We start from the raw sequence: 24,473 nt of genomic DNA, 5'->3' as shown, positions 1-24,473 counted from the left end.
GGAATTGAAATGTGTTTCTGAACACTCAGACTCTGAACATGAAGACATTTTAGGAACACCCTAAGTGATTAATTTTCCTCTTGGAAGAGTGATACGTGACTTTTCAAAAGCCTAAATACATCTAGAAGAACTATTTTAATATGTATAAAATAAAAATTCGAAGCTATAGAAAGCATATCATTGTTTAGTTGACAGTGATTTTTCTTTCGTAGTAGTGTATAAAATAACAGTGCATTTTATGTTCACTGAAATACAAGTTGTTATCTCTGCTTAACAATCAGGAAAGCTGAAATCTAACGAAAAAAAATATCTGGCTGAGGTTACCTAGCAATCAAATGGAGGGCAGGTTTCCAACTCAAACATAACTCCAGAACCCTTCTTCGGTACTATAAACTATGCTGTTTACTTCTTTATTATTAATAGGCAGATTTCAACCCGATATAAATGGGAGAAATGTGACAAAATATTGTCCCAATTTAAAGGCATTCTGAGGGGCACCTGGGTGACTCAGTTGGTTGAGCGTCCGACTTTGGCTCAGGTCATGATCTCCGGTCCATGGGTTCGAGCCCCACGTCAGGTTCTGTGCTGACAGCTCAGAGCCTGGAGCCTGCTTCTGATTCTGTGTGTCTCTCTCTCTGCCCCTCACCCACTCATGCTCTGTCTCTGTCTCTGTCTCTCTCTCTCTCAAAAATAAATAAACATAAAAAAATAAATAAAGGCATTCTGGACACCTAGCACATACATTTCTGTCACTGTAATCCATAGTGCCCAATTCCATGACTGGATAAATATCTTTTGAGATGCTATTTATTGGCTGCCCCTATAGCGGGCAAATGCAAGAGACAAGGCACCACCCGCTCTCCGGAAAGTACCATTAAATAAAGAAGAGAAGCCGTATTCTAGGAAGTGGACAAATGTGCACTAGGAGAGCTCAGAGAAAAAAGGCTGTTCCAGAAGGTGAAACAGAGGCAGGTTTCATGAGGAAAGAATGTTAAGGTTTCCAAAAGAAAAAACGGAAACGTGGTTAGAGAGGAAAGGGCTTGGCTTCAGAGGGTGGTATGAGGCATGTGGTCAAGATGGAGACCAGACCCACAAAAAAGCTGGATTCAAATGGTAGAGGGTCCAAGATGCCAAGCTGATGGGCTTGACCCGTTCAGGAAAAACAAAGTCCGGATAAGGAGCGCAGGCTGGACTTCCATGAGCTTTGAGCTGGAAATAGCAACACAACTAAACCATTTCCTGGACCCGTGATTTCTTTCCCAAACAGTGACCAAGTCAGGGCTGCTGTGGGATGGAGCCCCTGTGGACTTCCACAAAGAACCCCGAGTTCGGTAAGTACGGAGTACCCATTTGGGAAGATGAAAAAAGTTCTGGCCCTGGATGGTGGTGATGTTTGCACAATGATGTCAATGTACCTAATGCCATTAAACTGTAACTTAAAAATGGTTAAAAGGGCAAATTTTATGTGTATATTTATCTTATAATAAAGAGGTATCCTTTAAAAAAATAAATAAATAAAAATAAAAGAACCTCAAGGGACATGCCATGTTCCATGGGTGGTTTTGGGAAGACCAGCCCAGAGGTGTGACTGCCTCTAGACAGGGCAGCCACGAGCACAGGGTGATGCTTTCAAATGTCCCTTCCATGGCTGGGCTCAGGGAGCCCCAACCTTTCTGCTGGGGCATATTTTCAAGCAAGGGAGGTGACGAAAAGTGAAGTGGGCACCACCTGTGTCCCCAGAGACACGAGGCAAAATATACCCCAGTGTGTAATCTCCTCTTACAAACAGTTCAGGGAGAAAAGACCTCTAAAAACAAACCAGAAAAGACTACACAGGGCAAGTGCCTGCCTAGAAGCTTTGCTGGATTTATAGGAAATACATCCTCAGATACCCCTGCAACTCACAGAAAGCTCTAGAGACCGAGCGCCTTAATAAAACATGAAAGAGATCATTAATTAAAACCTGGGTCCCTTCCTTGGTCCTGAGGGAAAATGCATAGTGACAGACGTGTAAATTTTATATATGCAGAAAGAGTGTGAATTCCCAGAGAGACAGTTAATATCGCAACCAAAGCCATGAGAAAATGCTACACTGCCCCCGGTGAATATTTTATAAGCATTTTGGTCTCAGATCCAAGCCCATGAGGTAAATCCTGCTTGACTTAGCCCTCCTTCATTACTGAAACTGGCCAAGAGCTCTGTGATGAAAATACAGAAAAGTAAACGCTGATCCCTGAAGGGAGTCCCATCAGTGACCCCGTGACCCCAATCTCTGTGACTCTAATGGGCCCTTTCCCAAATGCCACAGGAGGATTTGTGCAGATGAACGTCCTGCCTTTGCCATCATCCCACACATACACCAGGCTCCTCTTCAGCAAGAGAACAGTACTTGGGCCTTCACAGAGATTTTTTAGAGAACCTGTCAAAGTCTTTTCTTCTACAAATGCCACAATTAAAAACCTCCAGGGGAGGGGCACCTGGGTGGCTCGGTCAGTTAAGAGTCTGACTCTTGATTTTGGCTCAGGTCATGATTTCACAGTTTCGTGAGATCAAGCCCCTCCTCGGGCTCTGCACTGACAGACCAGAGCCTGCTTGGGATTCTCTGTCTCCCTCTCTCTCTGCCCCTCTTCTCTCTCTCTCTCTCTCTCTCTCTCTCTCTCTCTCTAACATAAATAAGTAAATATTTAAAATTAAAAAAAAAAAACCCAGGTTAATGTCAAAGCTAAAACTGATTTTACCCACTCTGTTCCTTCTAATTTTATGCTGTATCCTAAACAAATATCTCCCTCTTCTACTTCACAGTATCTCTGGGGTTTTTTTTTTTTAGGTCATTTTTTGAGAGTCTGATTTTATAGATTACAGGAATCTTGTTATAGGAATAGTCTCATTTAGCCTTCTCAACAAGCCAGGATGGGGACCTTATAATGACTGTCCCTGATTTCCAGTTGAAGAAACTAAGACCCAGAGAGTGACCTTCCCAAGGTCACAAAGTTTTGGAGTTCTAAGATTCCACAGGAGGTTACTGAATTTGAACTGGGTTCTTCCAAGGTCACACTGGTTGCTAATACAGCTCAGTAAGTCACTTGGTCAAAACGTGAAAATGTGGCCACAAATCATCCATAAAGGGAGGGAGTACAAAGGCAGCTGGAGAATGAATCCTGTAGGCTGTGTCACCCAGTTTCTAGGCCTCACGTGACTTTAGGGGGAAGCCACACACACACACACACACACACACACACACACACACAGCACTTGCATAGGCCCACAGACATTTCCATCTGTAACGATTCTCCTAAAATTATTCATGTTTATGTACTCAAATTTCAGCTATCCTTCTTTACTGGAAAAAAAGAAAGAAAGAAAGAAAGCCAGTGCTGAAAATCATCAAACTCCAAAAGTAATAGAGTCCTGCATCTTTTTTCTGGCACAACGCCATATCTTTTGGGGAACGCCAAGCTCAAGTACACATGGTTCTAACAGCTTGAGAAAGCGTAGTACCTGGTGAGAGGCTGAATATACAAACAGATAATGGCCAGATCATTTCTAGAAAGAGCACTCTGACCCACAGCCTGCAGAACCTGTCCAGGAAACGAACCCCCATATCTACAACAACCAGTCCAGGACCCAGGCTGCTATAAGGCAGGCTTGTAGGAAGCCAGGTTGCTATTTCCAGTAACAATCCAGGAAACAAAAAAGTCACTTCTGTAACAATTGGTCCAAGATGGCAGGATTGTATTAATAACTGACAGCTTCCCTAATTTTTGTCCCTGCTTCCAGCCAGAGAGAGCCAAACATGCCCCCCTAACCAATCACACAGGATGCTCTAAGTAGCCTGCCTCCAGTATCCCCAGCCTCCAGTCGGAGCACACCTGAAGCCTTCCCTTTTCCCCACTACAAAGCTTTCCCACTCCTCCGCCTGCCTTTGAGTCTCTACCAAAACACAGGTGATGGTGGCCGACTCCCTTGCTGTAGTAACCGCTGAAACAGCTTTCACTTCTCATTCGGTGAGTCTTGTTTATTTCCACACTGGATAGATACCATCTTTGAAAAATCTTTGCTGGGCCTATCATCCCCTCCAGTCACTGATCCAATTTTTTTAGAGACAGCAAAATATTTTGCGCTTATCTGGAAAATCTAGTTGATATCTAGATAGCCTTCCATTTAGACACCATTAGTGCAGCTAATTTTTATTCTCTGTAAAGGAAAAGTTGAATTGGATAGAACCATCGTCTAAAAAAAATTGGCTTGGAGTATCATAGACATCTTGACATGCTACTTAAGAATAAATGATTATCTGAACTATTTGTTCCTTGGAAACAAATAACGGGAGGCAGGTGGGAAAGAAAATATACCACAAACTGAGGGAAGACCCAAGGGAGGTGTGAAAATAACAGATTCTGAGGATCAGCAATCAACAAATGAGGTCCATTTTTTCTTAACATAATTAGTCTCACCGACTGTCTCCCAAGGGCCAGGCATCAGGCAAAGCCCAAGAAAAACAGAGGAGAGTGACTCAACAGATGGATGCCATCAATAACAGTGGATGATGCAAGGAGAGAAAGGCTGGAGCCAGAAACGCGCACAAAATGTCAACATCAGAGCAGTATCAGAAGGGGGGGGCATCAGAGAGCCAGGCTTTGATCCTAGCGGAGGGGAAATGGTCACAGCATGGCAGGCCCCATGCCAGAGGAAGACTGGGATGCTAATCAGGTTACAGAGCACAGATAGAGACAGAGCCCAGTTATAGGACCTGGGGACCCATCCAAGGACTGGGTCCCAGCAGTGGTGCAGACCCAGAGGCCAACATGCAGGAAGGATGCTTGCTGCTGAGACTTACACGTGAGTACCACACTACTTAAATACCTTCTGTGTCTGGGCCTGAAAAGTCCTGGGAATTGAAGGAGCATTGAGGAGGCCACAGCTACAAGAAGGGAGGCATGCGTGCAGAGGGTGGGACTGGACTGAGTTAAGGCACAGGGCTCATCCCTAGAAGCCAGCAGCCGGGCAGGGGTCCAGCGTGGTGTTAAAGGAGATAGGCCCGAACTTCTGATGTTGACATCTTAACCACAGAGCCCAGATCAGCCGTACCCACCACACAAGGTGAGGGCCATCCCCTCACCTTGCCTGCCAAGCAGCAGCAGCCTAGCAAGGGGCCAAAGCAATCAATCTGTGGGGCAGAGGACAGAGTTTTCAGTGAGGGTCACAAAGAGGTTAAGAAGCCCTTGTCCAGGCTGGGCTACTCCCCCCCCCCCCCCCCCCACCCCTTTTTTTAGTTCAAATTTTTATTTAAATTCCAGTTCGTTAAGGGGCACCTGGGTGGCTCAGTCAGTTAAGCATCTGACTTTGGCTCAGGTCATGACCTCACAGCTCATGGATTCGAACCCCACATCGGGCTCTGTGCTGACATCTCGAAGCCTGGAGCCTGCTTCATATTCTCCCTCTCTCTCTCTCTTTCTCTCTCTCTCTCTCTCTCTCTCTCTCTCTCTCTCTCTGCCTCTCCCCACTTACATTCTGTCTCTCTTTCAAAAATAAATAAACATTTAAAAAAAATTTCAAATTCCAGTTAGTTTACAGTTCAACACTGGTTTCAAGTGGTTCATCACTACATACAACACCCAGTGCTCATCACAAGTGCCCTCCTTAGTACCTGTCCCCCACCCACCTCCCTTTGTCAATCCTCAGTTTGTTCTCTATCATTAACAGTCTCTTGTGGTTTGTTTCCCTCTCTTTTTTCTCCTTCCCATATGTTCATCTGTTTTGGTTCCCTTGTCTGAAAGTGGATTCTCCAGCCCCAGTTGAGTCACTCTAGCTGTCCCTGCCAAGGCCTACCCAAATTGCAGATTCCTGGGCAAAATGAAAGGTCAGTGATGCTTTAAGTCACTAAATCCTGAGGCTGATTTATTACACAACAATCAATAATTGAGAACAGAGAACAGAGTTTGGTATCTGAACGCTGCTGGAACAGACCCTAAAATCTGAGGCCCTGATGCTTGCACCAGGTGGCAGGCAGAAGCCTCGACAGGCCTCGGTGCAGGCTAAAACGGAAGCAAGAAAAATATAATTGGAAGCTGGAAGAAAGGGGATCCTTGCCACGTAGTGATGGAAAGTTTGGTAACATTACCAACTGAAGGAGTATAGAAAAACTTCCTGGGGTGCCTGGGAGCCTCAGTGGGTTAGGCGTCTGACTCTTGATTTCGACTCAGGTCATGATCTCATGGTTTGTGAGATCAAGCCCCAAGGCAGGCTTGCGTCGGCAGCACAGAGCCTGCTTGGGATTCTCTCTCTCCTTTTCTCCCTGCCCCTCGCCCCCCTCTTGCACGCACACACTCTGTCTAAATAAAAGTAAATAAATAATGGGCACCTGGGTGGCTCAGTCGGTTAAGCACCTGACTTTGGCTCAGGTCATGATCTCACAGTTCATGGGATTGAGCCCTGCGTCAGGCTCTGTGCTGACAGCTCAGGGTCTGGAGCCTGCTTTGGATTCTGTGTCTCCCTCTCTCTGCCCCTTCCCCGCTCACGCTCTGTCTTTCTCTGTCTCTCAAAAATGAATAAACGTTTAAAAAAATTAAAATTAATAAATAAATAAATATAAAGAAAAACTTCCTAATAAATTTAGTCATATGGCCAAGGAGACTCCAGGCAGAATGCAGACGTGCCCACTGGCTTCCCGTCACTGCCTAGGATACAGTGCAAGAAAAGAGAAGCGAGTTAAAGAATACATCGTTCAATATGAAGGTGCTAGGATTTGCTGAATCTGAAAATAAAACTACTTTCTTATTCCTAGTCTCTGGAGACAGCAAATGATTCTCGAAGGAAGAGAAGGTCTCAGTCTATAGATCAAATCAAGGGTGGGAGATCTAACATGGTGAATCACAGAAACTTTCAGACAGACACAAGGCCCCCTGGTAATCTTAAACACACTCCCAAGACCCTCTTCATTCAAGAGTGCGTCCAAGAATCCCAAGGGCTTTGCCCCTCAGCGTTCTCACAGATGGCCCAAAATGGAGGAAGGCTTCTCTTGGAGAGGTACGTCATGGCTTTTGTCTAAAGGAGTGAGGATTTGCCATTCTGAATGGACTGGAAGTGTCCTGTCAGGATCCTGAGGGAAGTGCCTTTTCCCTGCTCAGGTTCCCCCACCCCCACCCCCGCTGTGGAGTATAGCTCAAAAGGAAACAGAAACCACATTGTGTGCAGAAGACGCAAAGGAATGATGACCACCCTGGCCCTCGCACGGCCAGTGAGGAGACCCCATTGGCTGGAAAGCCTGTTTGCCAAGGGCCTGCAGTGTCATCCAGAAACAGAGAGGTAAGAAGGTAAGCTCCCATCCCAGCTAAGTCTCCGATCAGGCCTCACCAATTTTCTCAGCTGATCAAAGAACTAAGCACAAAACCCAGGCCCCATATGCAATATACCATCTCAAGAATTTTCCTCGGGATTCTAAAAAGAGATTACTCACATTTGAAAGAGGGATATCTCTGCCGCCTGAATGATACATCTCCTCCCTTGGGCTTAATAGAGACACATCCACCTGTATTCCTCAGGAAGATATATGGATTAAGAAAGGCAAAAACACTAACTCAGAAGCAAGATTGTGTTCAATCTTCTTTTTTTTCTCTTAGCAAATGGGGCCATAATTCCAAGTAAATGGCATGTGAAGCTGTTAAGAGCCAAGCCCCACATTCACATTTCGATGTTGCGCTGGTTGTAAATAATACGCCTGACTGCATCAGGAACCAAATTGCTCGTTAACTGCCAACATTAGTTGTTTAATGATCTGAATACCAGAAGATGCCAATTATTGTATTCCTTCTTAAAATGCCATTTAAAACCCATACATGTAATTATTATACCTTTTCGTTAAATTTTTATGATTCTTCTGAATCTGCTGAGCTGGAGGCTCACTCAACCTATAAAACTCAGAGAATACTTGAAGGATGTCATTATGTAACTAGATTAAAACTCCATTTGTCGGGGCACCTGGGTGGCTCTGTCGGTTAAGCATCTGACTTCGGCTCAGGTCATGATCTTGCGGTTCATGAGTTCAAGCCCCGCGTCAGGCTCTGCGCTGACAGCTCGGAGCCTGGAGCCTGCTTCAGATTCTGTCTCCCTCTCTCTCTACCCCTCCCCTGCTCATGCTCTGTCTTTGTCTCTCTCTCTCAAAAGTAAGTAAACATAAAAAAATTAATTAAAAAAAAAAAAAAACCTCCATTTGTCACACCTGGACTTGAGTCCCTGCTCTGCCACCACTGAGCTGACTGAGTGAACTTAACCAACAGGTATACCCTCAACCTCCTGATCTGTTCACTGGGACCTCAGTATCTGTCCCACCTACCTCATACAGCTGTTGTGAACATAGAATAAAATAACAGCACACAGGAGGGGTGCCTGGGTGGTTCAGTCAGTTAAGGGTCTGACTCTTGGTTTCAGCTCAGGTCATGATCTCACGGTTTCATGAGTGTGAGCCCCAAGTCGGGCTCTGAGCTGACAGCATGGAGCCTGAGTGGGATTCCCTGTCTCTCCCTCTCTCTGTCCCTCCCCCACTCATGCTATCTCTGTCTCTGTCAAAATAAATAAATAAACTTAAAAAATATATAGAGGAACGTTTAAAAGCATTCTTCAAATGACAGGGTAAGATACTATTTTCAGAGACTTGTGTTTTCGACCTACTAATTAATGGGAAAATATATTCCTAATAACCATCAGATTAAGGAGGGATTATGATCCACTGAGAATCCTCCAGAAATCTAATATCTCTGACTAGTATGTTGAATGAGTACATCACCTTGTCTCATGTCATTGTTTTCTCTTCCTATAGGAAGGGGCTGACCACATCCAACAAGCTTCAGGGAGCCTCTGCAGCTACATAATGCTGTACAAACATCTGCTAGAATTATATGGCATGAGGATTAACTCTAGTCTCTCAACTCATAAAGAAACAGAAACTGGGAAGTCCAAAACATGGTACCTACACTGATAACTTATCTTTTATTATATGTGCCTATGTAGTTTTATTTTCTTAAGTTTATTTATTTTGAGAGAAAAAGAGACAGCATGAGTGGGGGAGGGGCAGAGAGAAGGGGGAGAGAGAGAATCCCAAGCAGGTTCTGTCCACACTGTCAGCACAGAGCCCCGTGTGGGGCTCGAACTCATGAACCCGTGAGATCATGACCTGAGCCGAAATCAAGGTCGGATGCTTAACCGACTGAGCCACCCCGGTGCCCCTGTGTATAGGCAGTTTTAAGAGTCTTATCCATCCCTTTACAAGATGGCCGTGGTGCCCATTTACTCCATGAGTTTTAATGAAACTTCCCACAAAAGCTCTGAAATGTCCAAGTCTGATATGGGTTATGGGTAGGAGGTTACTCGAGGACAGAGCCCGGGTGTGGTGGCAGCCGTCACTACTCCGTTCAGCTGCTTCAGGGTCTGCACCGTGTTCAGTTACCTGATACGGCTAGCATTTTGGCTTCAAGCAGCGCCGGCAGTTGGATTTCAATATCATTTACTCTCTTCCTGAGAGTGCTGCAGATTCTCTCGCTCATACACACCTAGAAGGAGAGAAATGGCCATGAACCATCGTTTACTCAGGAAAAACTCAGAAAGCAATGGAGCAGCCGGCCAGAGGCTTCTGCGTCTGCAAGTAATTAAGAGGGGTGGTAAAGAGTGACTGAAGGAGAGTTCTTTAAAAGCAAGCAACGTAAACAGACAGAAGTAAAAGAGGAAAGAAGGGAGGAGGGAAGACGGAAGGAAGGGAGGGGGGAGGACTAAATGAAGTGGGCATCGGGGGCACACTTCAAGCATTAGGTCCCATACCTTCACCACATCTAAACGCAAAAATGACAAGAGTTAACACACCAAAGCGCAACCACAAACCACAATAACCTCACCACTCTGCCCACTCCCTCCTCAGGGTTACTCCCGCCTGAAATACTCTTGACCCAAGTGACTTAGCCCACTCACACCCTTCCGGCCTCTGCTCACACACTGCCTGGGAAGAAAGGCCCGGCTGATGAGCCATGTACGATGGCAACCCCCTCAACCCTCCCGTCTTCACCCTGCATGATGGTTTTCCATAGTGACTTCTCCAGCTGACACTATTTGTTTCTGTTCCTCAGTTTTTCTAGAATCTCTGTCCCCTAGGATGCAAGCTCTCTGTGAGCAGGGACTTTGCTCTGTGTCTGGTACACAGTAAACGGTAAGTAAAGGGGCACAGCAATTGAGATCAAGGGCAGAGCGGCAGGCTAATTCCTAGTAGATGTTGTCTAATGAAACTTTAAGGGCAGATAGTTGCTGGCAAGTCATATTTGAAAAATAGACAAGGAGACCTCAATGAGCTCTGTAAGTTTTATTATGTATTTTTCCAGGATGCTCCAAACACTTCCTATGTTCTTTCTTTACTCTTTCAAAAATAGCAAAAATGTTAAATCTCACATTCCTTTTCCAAATGTCTTAGGTTATCTTTTACTTTCTTTGAAACTGAAACATCACATTTCTTTTCTTTTATTTAAAGCGAAACCCCAGGACGCCGGGGTGGCTGAGTCGGTTAAGCATCTGACTTCGGCTCAGGTCGCGATCTCATGGTTCATGAGTTCGAGCCCCGTGTCAGGCTCTGCACTGATAGCTCAGAGCCTGGAGACTTCTTCAGATTCTGTGTCTCCCTCTCTCTCTGCCCCTCCCCTGCTCACACTCTGTCTCTCTCTCTCTCTCAAAATAAATAAACATTAAAAAAATAAAAAGCAAAAACTCTATATTCAATTGATATCTACACTCAGATAAGTGAGTTACCTAGAAAAACATCCAGTTCAACAAAAGCACACAGCTCAGTTGAATAACAATGAACATGTGTACAGAGACATTTTGGGTGTTCCACAAAGGATGTTACCTAGAAACGTCCCCTTCTTCTTGCTAAAAATCTGATTCCATTCAAAGACTAAAATTAACCCACTTGGGTTCACAGAGCCCAGAGAAAATACAAAATTTAATTTCCCCAGAAGAATCTAGATCTTGCTAGATACCATCGACTTTAATTGTTGTGCTTATCTTAGACTTAAATTGAAATTATTTTTGGAATCAAAGCAGACCTCACCCATCCTGCCTAAAACATTATACTATTTCTTTCATGGCCTTAAATATGTTCTTTTCCATAAGCAGCTGTAATTTCCCAGATCTCTTTATAAAACTCATTCTCTGATGAAGGCGACAGCGTGGTGGCCTCCACACCAAAGCTGGAATCAGCGGGGATGAGCGTCCCCATGTCCCAAGTGATTAATTCCTAGACCCTCACGGTGGTCCTGACATTTGTCAGGAAGTCAGAACTGGTTGTTAAAAAGAAGATGCTCTGGATTCCTCCTCCCAGCACCCGGTCTCAGGTTGGCCCAGTGCCCGACGATGGCTCATCCCTTTCCATCCATCTAAGAATGTCATCGGAGGTCCGAGAACACTGCTGCTAAGTCCGTAACACGTGCCGTAATTCTTATGTCTCATCCAAAGTCCATCCAGTCTTTCTGATTTTGGTAACAGTTTCTGTTAATCATAATTGGGCCAGTTTCTCCTTTGTTGAGCAAACCTATCCTTCAAGCTGTCACTATTAATATGAAACAGCTTCTCTAAATCTTATTAAATTGCAATGTACCTTCTTTCAGGCACTGCTGGATGTAATCGAATATCTACCAATCTCCAGCTATTCCATTTATTTCCGACTATTTCTTCCATCTCATTTATCCTTTAATTACCTGGTGTGGGTAACCGTTAGAGTCAAAGGAATGTAATGAATGAAGGAAGGCCCCGTCTCTCTTTGGGGGAGGAATCAAAACATTATCAGGTCTCTGTGTCTAACATACTGAAGGAAGAAAACTGGGCCAAGCTGCAATTTTTACCTCAAGGTCGTGAGTCAGTCGAGTCCAGAGTGCAAAGTTGTTTTTTTGTGTGACTGAGCAGTTTTGTTTCAATTCCGTGTGGACTCATCTATGCCCCACACACACACACAATCATGGCTGTGTGCACGTACATACCCACCTATACACACATACACGCCCCGGAAAATCTGCATCTCCTTTTAATTTCCAGATAAAATTGGACCCTGAGGAACTCATTACCAAATAGAGCTTTCAGATTTACACTTTAAAATCTTAGATATGAATTCCTTAATCTTATGGAAAAGCAAGGGAATTATAAGTTTTTTTGTAAGTGCGTGAGAGCAAGTATGCAAACAAAGCCAATCACTTTCAGCATTTGGGCAAATCCAAGAGCTTTCACAGTAGCTGGAGATTATCAACAAATCCCACTATCATGTGCATATGTCAATAGGTGTGTGCACAGTATAAAATGTCCCGTAAAACACACTCATACATAAACACCATGTGTATTTTGTCATTGGCACACCTGCATGCGCACTGCTGGGGCAGGGACTCGTTCAGATTACACACAGCATGTTCCAATACTCAATAAACCCAAACACTAGAGTGATTCCACCTTTCAATTCTGGGCAAAAATTAGGATGCACCTGGGGTGCCTAGGTGGCTCAGTCGGTTGAGCGTCTAACTCTTGATTTCAGCTCAGGTCAAGATCCCAGCATCATGGGATCGAGTCCTGAACTGAGCTCCGCGCTGAGTGTGGAGCCTGCTGAAGATCCTCTCTCTCTCTCTCTCTCTTTCTCTCTCTCTCCCCCTCTGCCCCTTTCCCCCACTAGTGCTTGCTCTCTCACTCTCTAATTAATTAATTAATTAAAAGAAATTAGGATGCACCTGATAAATGGCACATATTTACATCAGAAAATCCAGGAGAAGGAATCCTCCTACCCCCTGCCCCGTGCAGGAAGCTGGGGCCTCTCCTCACCTCCCCAGTGGCTCCCCCAGGAGGTCACCTGGCAAACATCCGTAGAACATGAACACTAGTCGGCAACATCACCGAAGCATACAAGGTACGCCCTCTAGCACTTTCCCTGCTGCTTCACATGACAACGTGGGTAAACCGAGCCAGTCTCCCTTGAGCAGGAAAGAAGGTCTCTCGGCACATACAGTATGAGAACACATGATCAAAGCCCTTTACCAGAGCCCTACCAGGGGGATTCAGCTCCTGGCGTGGCTCCCAATAAAGCAGTTTCTCAAATCCCGTCTTGCTCTTCTCCAGGCAAACCTTGTGGCAGGACATAACCACCCATCAAACCACTGCTGTGTGATTTTGTAACAAAACCATTTCATGGTTTTTGGTTTGGTTTCAGTTTTGAATTTTTTTTTGTTGTATTTTTGTTTGTTTGGTTGGTTGGTTGGTTGGTTGGTTGGTTGGTTGGTTTCTGGAAACAGACACAAAAACTGAAAAAAAGAGAGCCAGAATAATCGTGGGCACTTCTGCCGACAACACAGCCCCAGTCTCAGCTCAGCTGTGGTGATCTGTGAGCCCCTTGGCAGGTCTTCCTGACCTCCCCTGGGCACTGAAAATGAAAAAAAAAACCCATTTCTTCCAGGACAGTGGATTCTCATCTGCTTTGCTCTTTGCTCTGAAACCCATTCTTTTTACATCCTGGTCATCTCATAACCACCCCTGGCTCCCAGACTTAACACAAATAATTAACAATTCCTACCCAGTTCTGTGCCTCACATGTAGTAGTTCACAGAGTAATTGATCCTTCTCGGTCACATATAACTATCTCTGCAGGGAAGGATTCTGTTTTGTAAACTGTGGTTACCCTAACTAACCACGACATTGACTATTTAATTGACTGTGTGCTCCCAGGGAATAATGCAGGAGTATGCTCTCTCCACACCAACTGAGGGCCTGATATGAAATATATGTGGCAGTGAAAATGGGCAAAATGACTCTGAAGTCAACTTAAAAAGTTTAGAACACAAACACCTACTACGTCTTTTCCAAACTTGTTTGTGTGGATCCCTGAACCCTGTCCTCCTGGAAGAAAAGCAATTGATTTCTTGGATTACTCCCATCCCCAAAGCCTCTTCATGCAAAAGCATTTGAGAGTACCCAGAAGCACTCATTTCTGTCCCCTAACACTGACAGTTCCTGGTGAAGCAAAGGCCAAACCAATCAATCGCTGGGGGACCACAAGCCAGGACCCCCACCACGGAGCAGCCCTCGCTCCCGGCTGTTTGGCCTCATCACCTGGCCTGTAGGATGGCTTTGTAAAGTCTACACTTCTTGTGGAGCCATCAGCTAGACACAGAATTTCATGTGAGCTAGATATCACATAAGTTAAAAAGATAACTTCAGAGACTTCTTTAGAAAGTGGGCATAGAAAGGTACTTACCTTAGCGGTGAGTTCCTTCAGGGACAAGTTGAGGGTTTTTATCCGTTCCCGGAGGCTGGAAGAATTAGAAAGAAGACATTGGTCTTCTTGGGATCATAGTTCAATACCACCAAATATAGGAACACGGTGAAACAGTGAACCTTCCATCAGCCCAAAGGCTCAACAACAGTGGGAAACATGATGCCATATTGGTTCCATTTGACTGTGGAATTAACATGTTGCTAGGAAGCAGATTTCTCCTCCCTAATTACGCTCTACTTTGGCTAGTACTAAAATCTGTTATTTCCGTAGTGCACATCTCCATACTGCACAGATAGGGTGAAGGAACAACCCAGATGTGCTCCTCCTAGCAGGAAAGAATGAAAATGTACACAGGATGGTCTACACAGGGTTGCATTTCACAGGCAGTAATCAAATATGATCTATTCAGCTACACTGTGCAATCCAACAACTATGCACAGAGCACTGTGTTTAGCAGTGAGGTGGAACATATAGGAGATACGTGTATTTAAAGGACATCTGACATAGGTTATCCTCACTCTCTTTAGGCTTATCCCTTCTTCTTTTTTCTCCTAAGCACTATCCACCTTGACACTTCTGTTATTCAGGTAATTTCTCTCTACCCCCACGGGAATATAAATTCCACCACCACAGCAACTGTCAGTTGGGTTCACACCCGTATCCTCAGTGCTTAAAACAATTCCTGCAGCGTATAAGCAGGCATTCATTTGAGACCTGCAGAATGAATAAATGAACAAAGGAATGAATGAAACTAAGTCTCAGACCTTATTTCCAATGTTGTTACCAAAAGAGAGGAAGTACACCCAGACAATCAACTCCAGTATAAAACAAGATGAAAAATTACTATTGAAAATAGAAATCCAGTGTTAGGGGGCGCCTGGGTGGCTCAGTCGGTTAAGCATCCGACTTCAGGTCAGATCATGATCTTGCCATTCTGAATTCAAACCCTACATCCGGCTCTGTGCTGACAGCTCAGAGTCTGGAGCCTGTTTCAGATTCTGTGTCTCCCTCTCTCTTTGCCCCTCCCCTGCTCACACTCTGTCTCTCTCTCTCTCTCAAAAATAAACTAAGAAAAAAAGAAAGAAATTAAGAAAGAAAGGGAGAAAGAAAGAAAGAAAGAAAGAAAGAAAGAAAGAAAGAAATCTAGTAGGATCAAACTGTTACGTAAAGACTGTCACAGGCAGATACAGTCTCCAAGGGCACAGTGGAGACAGTAAGTTAGGTAGCGATTTAGGAAAACAAGTGATTAGGTGGAAAGCTTCCTGGAAGAGGCAGAACATGAACTGGGCCTCAGGGGGAAAAGGGAAGGATGAAACTCCAGGGAAAAGATGAGGCCAGCTGGACCATACGGTTCACAGAGGTGAACTCTGATGGATGAGAAGGGGAAAGACTGTTTCTAAAGGGAGGGAAGAGGGGCAAGGACAGAAGGGGAGAAGTCTGTCTGCATCTGAAATGTGTGCTTACTCATTTCAGAAAATAAGTGGGGGAAACGCTAATGTTTGTTTAATCTCAGTGGTGGGTAAATGAGTGTATGTTATGTTTTCCAATGTGTTTAGAATATTTATAGTCAAAACAATCCTTAAAGGAATATCAGGGACTGGCTCTAGTCAATACTGAAGGCCGGGCAAAGGAGTTCTGAGCTTTATTCCACAGGCAGTGGGAAATTACTCCAGTTTTGAGCAGGAGAGCAATAAGAAAGAAATGGGGCTTTTCAGGAAAATTAATTGGGCAGCACTGTGAGAGGGGGTTTGGAGGGAACACTGAACGGGACAAACCAGGCAGGCACCTTCAGCAGAAACCCAGCTGTGAAGCCCAAGGGCGGGCACAGAGCATGGAAGTCAGGAAGGAAAGGAAGGCCTGGAACCTTTCATTAGGTTGATGCTGAAAAGCGTAAGCTCTGGAGCTTTTTGCTAATTATTCATTCATTCATTCATTCATTCACATACTCATTAATTCTTTCAATATCTACTGGGCTCCTAGTAAGTTAGGAACTTGGAGCATAAAGACAGGGTTCCTGCCCTCAACAGCTCACTGCTTCTCAACAGTAGCCAAAAAAGAAAAAGAAAAAGAAAAAAATTAAAGACAAGAAAGTTACAGGTACTAGAAGAGCAAAATGGTGAGCTGCGAAAGTGAGAAGGTCAGGTTTCCTGGGGTGTGTGGGGGGCGGGGGGTGGCGTTCGAAACAGCTGCTGCAGCAGGGGTTGCAAACGATGACAGGCAGGTTGCCAATCTGCCTGCCTGCTGCTGTTCTTCAGCCGTAAGAACTGGTTTTGAAAGTTGTCACCTCCACCATCTGTGACTTCTCAGTACAAGCAAGTTAGTGCCCACTGCAAATGCCCTAGAACTGGGGCAGGCCCATTCTAAACAAGTCGTCCCCACTTTAGACCTCCGTCCAGCAGAGGAGGGGCACCCAAGCCAGCCGGGGTCGGAGGAGAGCTGACAAACAGCAGGGCACCAGGCAGCAGAGTTTTCTGAATCCAGGAGTCACGATGTGACAAAAATCGGTGTGGGAACGGTGGGAAGGCACATGTGGAATCCTCCCTGGAGAATTCTAGCTGGCTGGATGCGGACTGGCTCTTCTGAAGGGAGGTAACGCAGAGGGGAAGGAGAAGATGCCCCTTGAGATGCTGGGGAGAGAAGGGCAGAGGGTGCCAAAGATGTGCCTGGACCGATTCTGCCTGATTCCAGAGGCAGCACCAGCTTCCTGCTGCTAATGTCTGCTGTCTGAACTTCAAACTTGCTGAGGGCGGAGATGCACTTTCCCTCGCCAGGCTCATGGGAGCCCATTCAACTAATAACTTTTCAGCAAACGGTTCACCACGAAATTGATGCTGCGTGAGCATTTAATAGTATTTTATAAGGAGGTGTTCCCAGCCACACACGCAGACCAGTTCATGCATTAACAATGAAGACAGATAGGTATCGGGTCCACCTGCTGACCCTGAAAATGTAGCTAACCAAGAGGCAGTGCCTTTAGCTACTGCTCAATAGGTCAAGCACTAGCCTTCCAGGGGTTGACACAGTTCGTTGGTCTTGGCTCAGCTCTGGTCCTATCCCAGAAAGAAGATGAGTCTCCTCTCAAATATCCATGTTAGAGCAGGGAGGCAGTGATGCGGATAATTGAATGCATTGTTTCATATTTGATTTGATTTATATTTAATTTATTTAATTTATGCTGTATTGCTTTTTGCAGTAGATTTACCTCCCTAATTATGTTTTGCTCAGGCTAATATTAACATTGGTTGCATCCCTGGGGATGAACGCAATGAAATGAAAGCAATGGGGGGGACAGAAGAATATGAATAATCTACACACCAGGCTAGTGGTTTTCAAGCTATTTTTAGTAGCAGAACTCTTTCCAACAAATGTTACATAGAACCATAATATATAAAATACGCAACAGGAGATCCGTTCTGATTGAGGGAGGGTGTCTGGCCTGGGGTACAAACGATGTCACAATGACCCCACACACTTAGTGTTCTACCATCACACTGTGGCCCCTGAGCCAGGATTCCAGGAGCAGGAATTCAAATTGAAAACCGCCAAATTAGAGAAGTTAAATGTTTGCAAACAAGAGTTACATGTACCTCAATGATTAAAACTCATCCCCATGTTTGTTTCAAGCTTGTATACTGTTAATGACATTAAGAACTGTCTTCTCAGATCCAATTACACTGTATCCTAGAAGCACATATACCGTCTCCACAAACAACGTTTTAACAAACACACGAGACCTCACTTACTCAAATGTATCTTTTGTTCAAAGCAGCCATGCTAGGAATAGGAGCGTCAAACATTTATTGAGCGCTTACTACGTACCAGGCACTTCTCCATATTCCTCACACACATTAGCATTTTAAATTCTCACAACTCCGTGAAGTAGGTACTATAACATCTACATTTTCAGACAAGAAAACTCAAAGAGAGATGTAAGTACCCTTCCCAGGGTTAACCAGCTGGTAAATGGGTCAATGATGACTCAAGCAGTTCCGCTGTCTATTCTCCTGACCGCTAGCTAACTTAACCCGTACCACCTCTCCTGGAAGCCGTTGTACTTACTCAAACATGCTCTCATTGTCCAGACTGGCGTTTAGAATCCTACTTTATTATTTTTTTATTTTTTTAATGTTTATTATTTATTTTTGAGAGAGAGACAGAGCACGAGTGGGGAAGGGGCAGAGAGAGAGGGAGACACAGAATCTGAAGCAGGCTCCAGGCTCTGAGCTGTCAGCACAGAGACCTACACAGGGCTCGAACCCACAAACTATGAGATCATGACCTGAACCGAAGTTGGGTGCTTAACGCACTGAGCCCCTAGAATCCTATTTCAGAATTATGTTAAATTGAATACAATCAATATCATGATTTGTGAATGCACATTATTCTTCACTCACAAACTGGTGTTTAAATCAAATGACCAAAATTCACCTCCAACACATGAAGCCTCAGAAAAATCAAGACCGCTGGCAAGAATGTGCTGCAGAGAAAGCACATCAGGGGCAGATGGGTCCAGAGCTAGTGGTGGCAAAGGGAAATCGAGGGCAAGGAGGTCAGTTTTGAGTGGACTGTGTTCCCCGCACCCCAATTCATTAGTTGGTGTCCTCATCACGGACTTTATTTAGAGACATGGTCTTTACAGAGGCGATCAAGTTAAAGCAAGGTCATTAGGGTGGGACCTAATCCAGCATGCCTGGTGTCCTTATGAAAAGGGAGAATTCAGATACAGACAGACACACACAGAGAGGTGACCATGTGAAGACACAGGGAGAAGACAGCCATCAAAAAGTCAAGGAGAGAGGCCTCACAAGAAACTAAGACTGCCGACACCTTGATCTTAGACTTCTAGCTTCCGGAACAGTGAGACAGTGGATTTCGGTTATTTAAGCTGCCCAGTGTGTGTCATACCTTGTTAAAGTCGCCCACGCAACCTAACACAGGTGGGATTTTCAATTTTCAACTGAAATTAACACACAATTAATCATATGTATTATTAAGATCATACATACTGGGTCCAACGTGAAAAAAAGTCACTTCCTTATGTAGCAGCAGGCAGACAGCAGACAACATGATACCTCTTTTGTTTGCTTCAGATTAACAAATGGTTTCATGCTCTTTTTTTAAGAAGTTTTAAAAAAAAATTTAATGTTTATTTTTTTAATTTTTTAATGTTTATTTATTTATTTTAATATTATTTATTTTTGAGAGACAGAGTGTGAGTGGGGGAGGAGGAGAGAGAGAGAGGGAGACACAGAATGTGAAGCAGGCTCCAGGCTCTGAGCAGTCAGCACAGAGCCCGATGTGGGGCTCGAACCCAGGAACCGCGAGATCATGACTGGAGCCGAAGTCGGATGCTCAACTGACTGAACCACCCAGGGTGCTCCAATATTTATTTATTTTTGAAAGAGACAGCAAGAGAGAGAAAGAGAGAGTGGGGAAGGGGCAGAGAGAGAGGGAGACACAGAATCCGAAGCAGGCTCCAGGCTCCCAACTGTCCGCACAGAGCCCGACGTGGGGCTCAAACCCAGGAACTGCAATATCATAACCAGAGCCAAAGTCGGACGCTTAACCGACTGAGCCACCCAGGCACCCCAAGACGGTTTCATTTTCAACCCACCCAAGTGGCAGACCGAGAGAGGTTACAGCAACAGACATATGCAGGATGTGAATGTTCTCATTGGTAGCGTAGGAACTACGGGTTTGAGGGGCAGCCATACGAAAATTTCACATAAGAATGCCTTTGATTTAAAAAAAAAAAAAAATGATTAGGAGACCACTGGGTTAGTACAGGAGCTCACAAATAAATGCCTGAGCTTCAGGTTAGGGATGAAAAGGGGCTCCCTGAAACACTCCTGCAATATCACGGGAATGCGACTGCTGGTGTCAAAAATATCAGTAATAAAAAATTAGTTTGGGGAGAGACAGATTGCTTTTCAGCAATAACTAGAAAGGGAAAGGGAATGGGAGTCAACCGTGGTAACTAATCTAAACAGTACAAGCCAAGACTGGTCAAGGGCCAGGAGGAGGCGTGTGCGGGAGACCCTCAGCCCAGTAAGCTGGGTTCGATGACTAGGGTGAGGAACAGTTCTAAGGAAGAGCCACCTGTGCTGCTGCCACTCTGGCCCGTGGACACCGCCTCTGAAATGCCGCAAAGGCCTGTGAACTGGTCCCCCCTCCGCCCTCACCACTGATCAGCTCAGATCCTGCTCCCATACACCCAGGGAAAGCCGAGGACCAACGCAGCCGCCTGCCATCAAATCTCTGACCGCCTCTCCCACAAGGTCCACTTCGCTGGCTCTGCCCCGCCACAGAGGACTGACAGCTCCTCCAGTCCGCCCTGGCGGGGGTGGGGTGCAGGCCCCTCTGTCTGGACGCTCCCGCTGCCCCCTTCCATCTTACCCCCTCAGTGAGCCCAGCCTGACTATTCCATGTCAGATTGCAAATACACATCCCCTCCTGTTTCCTCCTCAACAACAGCATTCACTACCTCCTAACCCACTGTGCGGTCTACTTAGTTATTATGTTTATTGTTTCTGCCTTCTCCCACTAGAAAGAAAGCTGCACAGGCGCAATGATCTTCTGTGGATGGCACATAGTGAGCGCTCAATATTTGCTCCCTGGGTGCTAATCACCTTCTTGTCTTCTTCCTAAGGAATACAGTAGTCCCTGCCTTGTTTGTGGTCCACCTTCCACGGTTCTAGTCACCGGTGGCCAACCAGTCTGGAAGCAGGCGACGCTCCTTCTGAGGTCTCGTCAGAAGGTCAATAGTACACTAACCGCTACGTCACAACACTTCCATCACCCGCCTCACTTCATCCCATCACGGAGGCATGTTTTCATGTCACGTCATCACAAGAAGGGGTGAGTGTAGTACAAGAAGATATTCTGAGAGAGAGACCACATACACATAACTTTTATCACAATACATAGTATAATTGTTCCATTTTATTATTAGTTATTGTTGTTCATTATTAGTTATTGTTAATTTATAACTTAAACTTTATCATAGGTATGTATGTAGAGGAAAAAACACAATATATGTGGGGCTCAGTGATACCCATGGTCTCAGGCATCCACTGGGTGTCTTGGAACGCATCCCCATGGATAAGGGGGGCTGTGGTAGGTGAGGCCTCGTGGGAACCCTCACCTCTCTCAGAGGCACCATCAAAGCAAGATGGTGGGAGGTTCCACCTCTGTCCTCACTTCCACTACAGTCCCAGCATCAGTGAAGATTAAAGGCCATGACTGATCTTGACCGTCCTGCTGTAGGTGGAGCTTTATATGAGGAAGAAGAGGTTTAAAACCCAGCGTCTAGGGGCACCTGGGTGGCTCAGTCAGTTGGGTGTCTGACTTCAGCTCAGGTCATGATCTCGCAGTTTGTGAGTTTGAGCCCCGCGTTGGGCTCTGTGCTGACAGCTCGGAGCCTGGAGCCTGCTTCGCATTCTGTGTCTCCCTCTCTCTCTGTCCCTCCTCCGTTCATGCTCATTCTCTCTCTCTCTCTCTCTCTCTCTCTCAAAAATAAATAAACATTAAAAAAAAAACGGGGCGCCTGGGTGGCTCAGTCGGTTGAACGTCCGACTTTGGCTCAGGTCATGATCTCCCGACTCGTGGGTTCAAGCCCCATGTTGGGCTCTGTGCTGACAGCTCAGAGCCTGGAACCTGCTTTGGATTCTGTGTCTCCCGCTCTCTCTCTCTGCCCCTCCCCCACTTGTGTTCTGTCTCTATCAAAAATAAATGTAAAAAAAAAAATTTTAAACCCAGCATCTGTTCGTTAAGATCTCCATCTCTTAGAACTTTTCCTAAATTCCATCTCTTAGAACTCTTGCTCTGTTTGACTTGTATCTTTTGGATAGTTTCTTTTCATCGACTGTGTATGGGCTGTACAGTTTTCCACAAAAATTCATATCTTGAAGTCCTAACCCCCACCCCCCCACACACACACATCTCAGAATGTGACCTTATTTGCAAATAGTATCATTGCAAATGTACTTAGTTAAGAGGAGCCTGTTAGGGGGGGCCCTGCTCCACTATAACTGGTATCCTTATAAAAAGGGGAAATTTGGACTCAAAAACACATACAGGAGGACAGTAGGGAGAGACACAGGAGAAGAACATCACCTAGAAGCCAAGGAGAGAGACTTGGAACAGATCCTCCCCTCAAGGCCCTCAATAGGGCCAGCCCTGCCCATACCTTGATCTTGGACACCTAAGCACATAAACGTCTCTGTTTAAGCCACCCACCTGCAGTCCTTTGTTACGGCAGCCCTAACACACTCATGCACACTGGCATGGGGAGGGGGACGTGTGGAGAGCCAGAAGGCTGGAAGGACGGACCAGGGCTGTGCAAAGGGCACCCAGAGGTCTCAGCCTGAAGCCTATCTCCAGCCAATGCAAATGAGTCCTCTCTGCGGCCAAGCTGCCAAGGCCAGAGGTTCACTCTGTAAAGCTCGGAGTGACAGTGCAGACAGCATCTTGCTCATCTTATTCAGAAGACCTATCGCCACATTAGGTATCTATTTGCTTAAAGAATCCCACCCCATAGTCAAAGAGCAACCAACCACAGTTCACTCCCTATTTCTTCAGACTTAGGGAGGCATAGCTCAAAAGGCTTTTAAAGAAACTTGAAGTTGCACCCTCTCTTAGTAATACTTTCAATACTTCCCGTAGATCCAGACATCAGAGGGCCCTGCCCTGATCCTCTCTACTCCTGGAGTGAAGCATCCACAAGGCCAAAGGTACTTGCCCATCCAGAACTGGGCCAGGCAGCCAAGACCAGAAGTGCCTTCCAGAAGAGCCTTGAGCCTGCTTCCTGCCAGGGTGTCCTCTCAAGGTACCCCTCTCAAGGGTGGAGCACGGCACAGGGGACACACCCATAGGTCCAAGCAGTGGTCATGCGGTGGCTACTTCGAAGGTATGGATATTTCTTGGACATGCAGGCCGAGTATCCACATGTAAAACCCATCAGAATCCCAGGGTGGAAAGATAGGGTCAGGGGGGCGTTCCCTTGGTCCCTCTTCCTCTGGGCCACAAATGTCAGGCAGGCCTGGATGAACTTCTGTGTGTTCGTGTCTTAGAGAAACTACCTCTCACTTTATATGATATTCCTTTATTCTTTCTGCTTCCTCCTGTCGTCACCACCCCTGGCACCAGCCGTGGCCCTACATGTTAGACTCACACTCAGGATGCCAAGCACATACCGGCCCCAAACATGAGCCTTTCAACCACAGACCCCATCCCTACTCTTATCTGACCCTTGCTGACTACAAGAATACTAATGATGCTCCGAGAATTCCACCACCCCACTAACTCTCTGCGAGACTTTGCACGAGTCGCTTTTTTCTGGAGCTCTATTTCCTTACCTGCAAAGCGAGAAAGTTGAGCCAAGTTATTTCTGAGAAACTATCTGAGATTCTTTTACTGTTCTGCCTTTCAATATTCTCTTACCAACATTATTTTGTCTGCAGAGAGCCAGAGAGTCTAAAAGACACAGAGGTTATATAAAGTGCCAGAGGACGTTAGTGACAGAGGCAGAAATAGAGGCCAGACATCTGTCATTTTTCAAAGCAAGGCACAGTTTTTCAGCACTCAGAACAGAGTTGTGCAGAAAATCTGCCGCCTATTGGCAGTCACCTGTCCATCTCTTTGCATGTGTATACGTGGCCTGATGCTGAAGCTCCATTTTAGCAAAAAGCTCTGGGAAAGGAGGATTATCAATTTCATCTCTGAACAGCCTTCTCCCTGACCTCCTTTCTCTCTCCCCGTTCGCAATTCTATCCCTTGTGTCTTGTTTAATAAAAATAAGTTAAAGAACGAGAGATTGTTACTAAGGCAAGTTAGAAATGACATAAAGGGCAAAATGACAGCCACCCTCGCAAAGCCATTACTTGGGTCTTGAATTTAAAAAAAAAAAAAAAAAGTGCAGGAATCCGTTGACATTAACAACCTTGCCAATTACTGCTCTGTCCTCTAACCTTCTGTCGGGGGCAAGTGGTTAAGGAAATGACAGCAAAAACAGCTTTAGGAAATGCAAGATTTTATCTCCTTGGCCTTTTCCTTCTTTGGACCCTTCTTGCCTCACGGTTGATAATGTCACATGTCATCAGTGGGACATACCCAGGGCACAGACCAAAAAAAAAAAAAAAATGCCAAGAATTCCTCCAGGCTTCAGATGATCTCGGGAAGGCACGATAGGGCACAT

General features: G+C 45.4%; 1 protein-coding gene across 1 annotated transcript in view; it reads right to left on the bottom strand.

Moving 5' to 3' along the window:
* Nucleotides 1–24,473, bottom strand: part of DISC1 (DISC1 scaffold protein) — a 286,754-nt gene that overhangs the window by 208,404 nt on the left and 53,877 nt on the right. Inside the window, exons 7-8 of the mRNA XM_032595167.1 lie at nucleotides 14,258–14,312; nucleotides 9,443–9,545 (exon numbers count right to left, since the gene is read on the bottom strand). Of these exons, the coding sequence (XP_032451058.1) occupies nucleotides 9,443–9,545; nucleotides 14,258–14,312 (158 nt within the window). The remainder of the gene's footprint in view (nucleotides 1–9,442; nucleotides 9,546–14,257; nucleotides 14,313–24,473) is intronic.

The sequence above is a fragment of the Lynx canadensis genome, chromosome D2 (genome assembly GCF_007474595.2).
Source record: "Lynx canadensis isolate LIC74 chromosome D2, mLynCan4.pri.v2, whole genome shotgun sequence".
Taxonomy (NCBI): Eukaryota; Metazoa; Chordata; class Mammalia; order Carnivora; family Felidae; genus Lynx; species Lynx canadensis.
Note: the sequence above shows the minus strand (reverse complement) of the source record. Positions and strands in the feature narration are given on the sequence as shown.